The sequence below is a fragment of the Saccostrea cucullata genome, unplaced genomic scaffold (genome assembly GCF_032062105.1).
Source record: "Saccostrea cucullata isolate Sc308-1 unplaced genomic scaffold, CSIRO_AGI_Scuc_v1 ctg8440, whole genome shotgun sequence".
In the NCBI taxonomy this organism is placed as follows: Eukaryota; Metazoa; Mollusca; class Bivalvia; order Ostreida; family Ostreidae; genus Saccostrea; species Saccostrea cuccullata.
In genome coordinates, this window is record NW_026924719.1 from 1 (window position 1) to 10,672 (window position 10,672).

Genomic DNA, 10,672 nt, shown 5'->3' on the forward strand with positions numbered 1-10,672 from the left:
CATTCGGCGGTGTATTCCTTTTTAGCGTTTTTGGCGGAAAGAAACATTCCCTAATTCAAGTACACGCTAAATGTTTTAAACATTACACATTTATACGAACATTAAGAAATGCACTGAATCAAGTCTACGCCAACTTGTAAAATATTAATATTGTAAACGCTAAATATAATACATATAGAGTATTTCGTAAAATACAATGCAAGAACCGGTTCCTTATTATGTTATATTGATAGAGATACCCTATAATCCGAAATCAATTACCATATTTCAGAAGTTATTTGTTATAAACCTGAGATAGCACTTAGTCCAGGATCAACAATGGATAATAAAACATTTTTGTTAGAAATATTATTGGCTCATATAAATAATCTATTATTAGTATAGGTAACGGACGACATTTGTTCGATTCTAACAGAAACTATAAATATTATGGTCCAAATGAGGGATCTGTCGTTGATCTATCTTTTAACATAATTATATTTTATGTTCCTACGTTATTATTGCCAGACCGAAGCCAAGTCAACTGAGCTAGTTTTTTGATGGATTAAAAATAAAATAACAGCAGTGACAGTGAAAAAAATGTCATTTATTGAAGTAAATGACGTAAAACAAAAATATTAACATATTATAAGGGGGTCAGACTAGACTAGAGAAAATTTCGAAAGAATACAAAAATCTTTGGTATCGCAAAAAATTCCAGTAAAGTTATGTGACGAAAACAATTTCAATCTAAAATGAGACGAAAACTTTTAAAGAACTTAGAAGCTCTACATTCATGTGTTGAAGATGATACTGATGTCAATAAAATTGTCGATATTCTTAGCGAAAAATTAAGAAGTGTTTTATGGAAGCATCGCACTTGTATACAATAGTAACAACATGTGTCCATCAATAAGACATCCATGGTTCAATCCAAATGTAAAGTTTTATTCAACCAATATTTATCTGAATAAAAAGAACATAATAAATTTCATAGTAAAATTAAAGTATGATAAACTTAAACAAACAAAACATAAATATAAAAAAACTTCAGAAAAAAAGTAACTTTGAAATCAGTACAAGAGACAACAATGGCAAATGGTGCAGCAACTTATAATAACTTATAATAATACAAAAAAAAAAAAACAACTTTTCTTTCGTAAATGCTTGTTGTATATACTAAGTTGAGTAGCTTCAACTCATTATTTTTATTTTCTCCCTATATGTAATATAATTTGTGATAAATATAAGCAATATTCATACTTTATATACATGTACAAGATGAAGAACCTCATGGAAGTCAACAGCAAGAAGAGAGGATCCTGTATTCCAACTATTCAGCGAATCTTACGTGGACAACTTCTTTTTGTGTTGACGTTTTTGGCCGTCGTTCTCGGATTTATAATCGGGTTTGGAATTCGTGAAGTTAGACCCTCTACAGATGTTATACAATGGATCGGTACGTCTTCATTGAGCAGAGAAGTTATAGCCATATTTGTATTTATCTTTATAGGCTGAATTCTAGATCGCAGATACAATAGGGTTTCCCAGAGAATTTTGCAGTGTACTCTGTGCATTCACTACTCTGAACTACAAATGCATGGCATCATAACTGAAAATGACGTCAAGTCACTGCAAATTTGAGATTTGGTGATGGGGATATTGTCATAAACTTTACACCTCATTTAATCTGCATATAAAGTGTCAGAAAGCTGCTGTAAAATTAACGTATTCTAATCTTTTTTAAAAAATCTATATATCGAGATAACTTTGAGAGCTTTATTTTATTTTTCCTGTTTCAAAGTCAGCGTTTTCAAAATATATACAAAATATAAACTTTTGAAATTTGCTCTTTCATACCCGTGGATAGAAGCAGAATTCATGATAAGTGTATAAAAGAGCCTAGCGAAGCAGATTTATGGGGATCTGTTTGGGATTTTTTGTAGAAATATGCAAGAGGAGTTCATATCTAACTGAAACTTGCTTGAGTAAAATGTATGATGAATTGTTTTAAAACAGATGTAAATATTTAGTGGGAAATACCCTCAGATATAATTGTCAGTTATTGTGAAATAATTTCAACCAGGGTAAAAGTATAAATTTTTCAAAGCACAATATAGAGGGTGTCATAAATGGTCATAAAATAACATATAATAAAAAGGGATACATTTTACATTATGTGATATATAAAAGACATTTTTATACATTTTTCTCATAATTTCACTGGGTTTTGGAGTTACAAAGAAAACGTGCAGTAGGATAGAGACTAGGTAGAGGGACATCCATAGAAAAATTGTCAGCAGTCATTCTCAGAATGTGGCATATTGTTAAGTACTATTGTAAAATGGTAAAGAAACATAATTGGTATAAATTCATACATTTCAAAGGTATGCCAGGCGATCTTTTCATGAGGTCTCTACAAATGATGATTGTTCCCCTCATTGTAACCAGTATCATAAACAGTAAGTAATATATTTATTATATTATACTGAATGTTTTATACAAATACATATAACAGTGAACCGTGCGCGCATAAATTCTGCGCAGTCGCTATTTTTAGGAATACCACCCGTCGTCAAGCAATGTTGACTGTTGCTACGCTGGAGGGTGTGCCTTCATTATTCATCGGTTAATTGTGTTTTTTAACAAATGTTTCTCGACCAATCAGATTCAACTAATTTACATGAAAGTATAATATTGATTTTAATCCCACTTACCTTGAAATATTAATGAATGGGGGTTAAAGAATCAAACTTTATTAACGTTGTTTTTTTAAATCACAATTGTTTGATATATACATATACCTGTATATATGTAGATGGGATTGTGATTTGAGATAGGTAAAAAAAAACTTCTTTAAATGGCTTATTGAAGACAAAATACTTCTATCGGATGGTGAGACTGCATGTTCCTACTAAACGAGACGCTTTGAAATAAAACACAAATAAATAAACTGACGTTTATTTTCTTGTAGGTACGGCTTCGTCAGATCTAAAATCTAACGGAAGAGTAGGACTGGTATCTATCACATACATATTGCTGACGAATTCAATGGGATGTATTATTGCTATAACACTTATTTATATCATTAAACCAGGTAAAAATTACAGACAAAATGTTTTTCTTCAAAGTATCTCGAAATAATTAAAATGGTTTCTACAAAATTGCCTAAAATCTCAATTTCCCTTTTCCTCTGAATAGTGAGCTTTCCTTTGCTGGAAAATATTTCCAAAATTGCATTATATATAAAAAAAACCCCCAATTTAGCCTAGTTCAAGTCGTGAGATTAATTTGGTTCCAATTATTAGTTGTATACCTACATGCAATACGCAAATGAGTTAAGCTTACGTATGGAGGTTTCTATGCAAAATAATTAATAAAGACCCATAATTGCTATATATACCGCAAAGAAAATGTTAAGACTTGTTTACAATACATTCTTGTTACCCACGATATGCGATTGCCAGTACACATTATGATGTCATTTGACGTCATCGACCATTACAAGTTTACACAAGTTTATAAGAATCATCATCAAATTCGCTTGGGCGCAAGGGTATACCTTACATTTTTTTTTTACAGAAACAAGGTATAAAGAGAATAAGAACATTCCAAGGATTTAAGATATTGCAAATGTCGACACTGCAATTGTTTAGTTACAATTTGTGCAGTTCTAAGTTGAAGCAGGGGAAAATGCACAGTCCAGTGTTAGCTTGATAAAAACGATTTATCAATTGGAGAAGAGAATAGGATTTGTGCAGCAATTTTATAAATTTTAAGAATAATCTCCTTCATATTCTACTTTATTATTTTAAATCAAATATGATATGCCCTTGCGCCGACGTTGTTTTGTTTTTGTGTTTTATTATCTTGAATGGGAAAGAACTATGACGTCATAATGTGACATCATAATGTGCACTTGCATTAATATACTGTGGGTACTACGTTTGTATAAGAAAATTCATTTGAACTTTCTCTGTATATAAAAAATACAACTTATGCATTCTTATTAGCTCATTTGCACAGAAAAGCCCATATTTAGTCTCAACTCACTTGCATACATTTGAAAGGAAAACAAATATTTAGGCATGTCTAATTTAAAAAGAATAATTCGTTATATTGATTAGCTGATTGTATATTGTTTAACATCGCACTCGTGAATTTTTCACTCATATGGAGACCTCACCGTTTGCCGGTGAAGGGCTTCAAATTTCGACTATACTCGGCACTTAGGGCCATTGAACATTGAGGGTTCTTTATCGTGCCAACGCCTACCGTTACACGGGACCTATGTTTTTAAAGTCATACCAGAAAGATCCGTGACTTTCACTTTTATTGCCGAGCGCTTGACGAAGGAACAGTCACTACCTATGTTTACGTCTTAGGTTTGACGCGGCGCCGTGAACGAGAATCGAACCCGGGCCTCCCGATCGCGAAGCGAAAATCTACCACTAGGTTACCTTGACCTTTCATTTGTTATATAGGAAACAGGCGAACATAAAAATCAATTGCTTTAAATCCTTTTAAAAGTGTGCTGAGGTATATACTTATACTAGACACAATTTCATTATTTAAGTTTTACCTTAAATTTACATTTTTACTTTTAGGACGAGTCAATGTTGTACACAGCGAAAAAGTAATGGTCAACAAAATTCAGTCACAAGACGTTTTTGCAGATTTACTTAGGTATTAGTGGTTTAAAAAATCATTCTGGTAATGCAATACTTCCATTTCCTGGCTCTGAGAAAAAGAGTAAGTAAATTCCACCAACAAAGCAACTATTTCCCGAGGCTGCGTCTCGAGAAATAGTTGTCCTGGGGGATGATAAACTTGCAATTGTTCTCATAGCCAAGAAATAGGTGTTCATTTTATGAAAGCCGTTAAAGTTTTCATTTTGCAATTGACCCACTTATAAGTCGGTATATGTACAATTCTTTTCAAGAATCAGTTGACAATTTCATGCCAGTGCTCTGATGTTTAAACATAGTTTAAATAATACTTTAGGAATGACGAAGATATTTCATTTGAAATCATTAAATAAGTAAGTAATACATTCTTAAGATGAAATAAATCCTTCAAATGTGTTCATATTTGTACTTTATGCATAATTTTAAAATGCATAAATGCCTTATGTCCCAACATTTCACCGCCGTCCAGTAAAATGTTAATCTTTTATGACTTGCCTATAAGCGGGACATAAAAAAAACCTATAAGTGGGTATGTATATAGTACACATACGTCTCATGAACGTATATGTTTATTTTAAAATGATTTGACAGAAATATCATACCAGATAACTTAGTAGAGGCAGCCTTTCGCAAAACACAAACACAATTCCAGTCTAAAATTGTTTGGAGCGAATCGAAGAATCTTAGTAATTCTACTAATGCCACAGCAGATGTAAAACAAAATCTGGAAATGGTCAAGATTGTAGGGAAATCATATGGACCAAACATACTCGGTAAGAAATTCAAATCAAATGTAATCTCACTAAATCTTTTGCATTGTTTCTAATCTTTGAATTCATTTAAAAATATATAGCTTGATAATAGGTAAATTTGAATTAATGCAATTGCATAACCAACTAAATAGCCTTAAACTTAGCTTCATGTTATTTTTCCTTCATGTAGGATTGATATTGGCCTGTTTGGTCATTGGGATTGCTGCTGGGAGATTTAAAGAAAAAGTCAAAACATTTATTGACTTCTTTGCCATGAGCGCTGAAATTGTGTTGCAAATTCTTAGATGGTTTATCTGGTAAATTACTTTGATTGTTTATTACGTACGCTAATGGTATTTTTGATTTCTTTGACAACAAGTATATTCAATTTTGACATCAAAGGAACAAATAAGTGTCATTAATAACTGAATGTCGCCCTTACATATAAGATGAAATCAAACTGTCCTCATGAAACGTACAACATGAAATCGTTTTTTAAGGTAATGGTTTTTACAGGCTAACTCCTATAGGCGTGATAAGTCTTACAGCTGCATCCATAGCAGGTGCTCGTGACGTCACGGAGACATTTGTCAGCCTGGGATATTTCGTTTTGACAGTCACCTTGGGGCTTGTTTTCAGCCAGGCCATTCTTCTTCCACTCATATATACTCACCGTCAATGGAAACGCAACACCCTAATTTTAGGATGAAAATTATATACAGGTTATAACTATGTACCAAAAAAGTTAGGACATCTTTTACTTTGCCAAATCAGTAATTTAACGCTTGAATGAATTTCGTTCCATTACCGGAAGTTGCTTTTAAGCCCTCTTAACAGAATTCAAAATTTTCCATTTTTAATAAAATTTTAACAATATTTTGGGTTTCCAAGGTTTTGAAACTGTTAATCATAAGTATTGTTCTAAAAGGCCGGGGAAAAATCCCTCTTTCTTTACCAGATGTGATGCCTATATTTCCTCAAAATGACTGATTTTCATTGCTAATGCTAGAAATTCTCAAAATAAAGAAAAAAAGAGCTGTAGATGCAAATATACACTATATAACGACCCATCAGGTTCATGTGTTTCAATAGCATAAATGGCAGTTTCTTGACCGGAAGTCAAAAAGTTACTACACTACGCAAGGTTAGAGAAAATTCGAATGCAATATCTGAAAAACATGTATTTAAAAATGCCCAAGAATATTAATTTCGCTTAGATTAAGACATTAATAAACTTAATGTATGGTAGAAATCGGGCTGTATTTGTTGCGGACTAGTACGTTTTCATTAAATGGTCGGAAGGGGGGATGTTTTAAAATTTAACGGGTATTTGTTTCTTTCTAAGGTCTAAAAATAACATTTAATGTTTAAATGGAGTATTATTCTTTTGTAAATTTACTTTTTACTTAAATATATTCATTTTTGATGTTATCATTAAACTTTTGAAGGTGACACATAACTCATGAAACATCCCCCCTTCTTGCTATCAGTCATTTTGAGGAAATATAGGCAGCACATCCGGTAAAGAAAGAGGGATTTTTTCCCGGCCTTTTAGTACAATATTTATGACTAACAGTTTCAAAACCTTGGAAACCCAAAATATTGTTAAAATTTTATTAAAAATGGAAAATTTTGAATTCTGTTAAGAGTGCTTAAAAGCAACTTCTGGTAATGGAAAGAAATTCATTCAAGCGTTAAATTACTGATTTGGCAAAGTAAAAGATGTCCTAACTTTTTTGGTACAAAGTTATAACCTGTATAAAATTTTCATTCTAAAATTAGGGTGTTGCGTTTCCATTGACGGTGAGTATATTTTACTTTTACTCGAAAAAAATCCCTACAAACATATCCTAAGTGTAAAGCGGGCTTGGCTGATAGGATTTTCTTTCGGGTCCTCGTAAGTATACGTTTTATTTCAAATTTAGCGATATAAATGCCTCTAACATAGTACATACTCAAATTCCCGTGTGTTTTAATTCATACTTACATCAAAGTACTCCAAAAAGTTAAGAAAAAATGCATTATTTTAAGATTTGTGTTTATTTTCCAATTTTAAAAAAAATCATAAATATTTTCTAGGAATCGAAGCAAATAAACCGATGATGAATCTAAAACTTTTATTTTTCAGGGCTCTTGCAATGCCAAATCTTCTGCATGTATGCGAAAATGTTATCAAAATAGAGAGGCGGATCACAAGTTTTGTCATACCTCTTTGTTGTACATCAAATGGAGACGGCAGTGCCCTGTTTATGTCAGCTGCTTCTATGTTCATTGCACAATATTCTGGGTATACACTGACATTTGGAAATGTCATAATAATAGGGTATATATTTAATAACGAAGCATGGTCTAATAGAAATGTCATTTGAATCCATTGAACTGCATACTCTTACATACATAGAGTGTATTGAAAAATAATTACCCATCAATTTCAGTAGATATTTCAAAGAAAGATGTATTCATATTGTAAATTCTTTTATTTTTTTTCAAGCGTTTATAAAAATATCATTACAGGTTTTTGGCAGCTTTTTCAACACTTTCCTTACCAGCCATGCCCAGTGCTAGTATAGTAACGATCGTCATGATACTGTCAGCTATAAACATTCCAGTTCACGAGGTTCCTATTTTGTTTGCTGTCGAATGGTTTCTGTAAGTAATTCTAATACATCCAATGATCCATTCAGTGTGTAAACAAAGGTCTATCAATTAGTATGAAAAACCTCAGGCAGCATTCAACTTTATGATAAATTGTATTTGCTGACGAGGTCATTGTATCAAATATAGAATTATGAAATAATAACTATTTATTCAGTTATTTTGTTTTCCATAGCGACCGACTTAGAACAGGGGCAAATGTTGAAAGTCATTTTATCTGCGCTGGTATCACAGATCATCTCCGTAGAGAGAAATACCACTTACAGAAAGAAGATGTCAAAATGATTACAGAAATGGAACTCATTGTCTACTCAGATACAATCTAAAATATTTGTGAAATTGAATTTTATTGAGCAGTTATTGACACTGTAAATATATTTGTGCACCTTTTCCATACACTCATATCCATCCAAATTCACACTTATCGATATACAATTCATAAGTAATTTTTATTACATCAATAACAGAAAAAACTATACTTGGGTCAAATTTTAATGCATAAATACATTTTGTCAGTTATTGCATTGACAGACACTCAACAAAAAAGTTAAGGGCAACTTGATTCTGTGCTCTTTTCATGCCATTTTTGCTTATTGCTTATTTTTTGCTTTATTCACATTCCTGTGATGTTGGCTGTATTGTATACTCATTGACAAACTACAAAAGGTACTGGATTCGATAATACAAGGGTTGTTCGAAAAGTTCTTGGACGGTGTCAATCTTCGTTAAATAACTCACTAGAAATATTTAAAAAGCAAAATATAAAATGTAAAATCTTTGTTTTGTTCATTCTATACGATTTAACGGAAATCAATTTACTTCATTTTAAGGTCAGACGACACGTTCCTAAAATATATGACTTGTATCTCTTGGTATTATATGAAAAATTACTCATATTTGTCATTTTCTTCTGATATCTACATTGTTTTTCAACATAATTTTAAATATAAGTACATCAAAATTTTTGATATAGGCATTTAGAAGATTACCCATAAGTGTTTTATAAGAAATATGACCCTGTGGTATCTTGTCCAAATGCCTGGTAAGGTACTCTAATTTTTCGTGAGAAGACTTATTTAAGTACCTACACTTCAGTGATAAATTCTTAGAAAAATTTATATATTATTGAGGAACGTGTCGTCTGACCTTAAAATCAACATGTTTTTTACCCGTGGTGTACACTAAACCGCAACGTAACGTCAAAATATAGCGTCAAGAATTAAAAATATACTATTCCTATACATTTCCTACAGTATTATCCAATATTCACTCATTCAAAAACCTTTTTCTAATACTTGACATTTATTTTTAAAGCCGCTTAATCCGAAACAGGGACAAATAATCTTTCACAATAAAAGTACGTCATTACATAGAAAATATCAAAAAAATAAATAATAAGTTTGATTTAATAATTCATTTCAACAATCCTTAAAAGGAAAACATAGATCAAAAACCTTATTGACAAGTTCCTGACAGGAAGATATGATCTGTTGTGAAGTCACCTTTGAAAAAAATCTATCGGTTATATCTAATTATGAAGATAATTCAAACCCGAGTACTTTTTCCATTAGTAGAAGCCATAGAAATCATAATATATATATCTTTTAAAAATAAAAAAAAATGATTGAACATGAGGACTACCTTTTTTACAGATAATATGACTGCAGACATTATTTAGTGTATTTTTGCAACTTACTTAAATTTGACCTGCTCCGCGACCCGAATTTTGCATGTTTAAAATCTGGATAAGTTTTGAATTCATTGTGATATCTAAATAAAATTTATACAAATTATTCAAATTTATTGTTAAAATATTGTACCAAATTTGGATAACATATGACGTCAAATAAAAAAAAGATATGAAAGATTGATTGATTGATTTTATACTGTTTAACGTCCCTCTCCAGAATATTTCACTGATATGGAGACGTCATCATTGCCGGTTAAGGGCTGCAAATTTGGGCCTATTCTCGGCACTCAGGGTCACTGAGCAGGGAGGGATCTTTATCGTGCCACACCTGCTGTGACACGGGGCCTCGGTTTATACGGTCTCATCCGAAGGACCGCCCCATTTAGTCGCCTTTTACGACAAGCAAGGGGATACTGAGGACCTATTCTAACCCGGATCCCAACCGGAAGATATGAAAGAAGTCCTCTGACTTTTCGAAGAAGCCTCGTATGTACAATATTTGTTGCTTTTTGCCATTTAATACGTTTTCATGCCTCAAAGAAGACATCTGAAGGTTAAGGGTCATTGGAATGCTGCAATCCTGATTTTCACAACGTCATGTTTGTACGCAATTTTGTGTTTGTCATTCTGTAAGAGGATATTTGTTGGAACGATACGAAAATACTAAAATATGCAAACGAAGACCTAAGAGTGGTCGCCCGAAGAGTACAACTGTTAGACAAATATCACTTCTTCCCTAGAGAAACCGAATGTCTTCAGCTGTTGCTTTGAACAGAGAGCAGTGGTATAAAGATCCCCACATAAACCTTACGAAACAGACTGCATGATGTGTGTTTACGTGCCAGAGTACCTGTTGTGCACCCATATTTGACCGTGGAATATCGCAACCGTCGCCTCCAGACCATATC

General features: G+C 32.3%; 1 protein-coding gene across 1 annotated transcript; it reads left to right on the forward strand.

Annotated features, from left to right (window-relative positions):
• The first annotated feature begins 1,268 nt into the window (after nt 1–1,268).
• LOC134267110 (excitatory amino acid transporter 1-like) lies at nt 1,269–8,877 on the forward strand. The gene is made up of 11 exons (XM_062749333.1): nt 1,269–1,438; nt 2,367–2,441; nt 2,954–3,076; nt 4,587–4,665; nt 5,259–5,440; nt 5,610–5,736; nt 5,936–6,084; nt 7,232–7,316; nt 7,548–7,742; nt 7,934–8,068; nt 8,250–8,877. Exons 1-11 carry the CDS (start codon nt 1,273–1,275, stop codon nt 8,398–8,400), a joined length of 1,467 nt encoding a protein of 488 aa, XP_062605317.1. The 5' UTR covers nt 1,269–1,272; the 3' UTR covers nt 8,401–8,877.
• The last annotated feature ends 1,795 nt before the right edge of the window (nt 8,878–10,672 follow it).

Excerpts from the sequence above, each read along its gene's own strand:
- LOC134267110 (XM_062749333.1), top strand. The coding sequence starts at position 1,273 with ATGGAAGTCAACAGCAAGAAGAGAGGATCCTGTATTCCAACTATTCAG. Across the intron at positions 1,439-2,366 it reads AGATGTTATACAATGGATCG|GTATGCCAGGCGATCTTTTC; the intron begins GTACGTCTTCAT and ends TACATTTCAAAG. Across the intron at positions 7,317-7,547 it reads GGATTTTCTTTCGGGTCCTC|GGCTCTTGCAATGCCAAATC; the intron begins GTAAGTATACGT and ends TTTATTTTTCAG.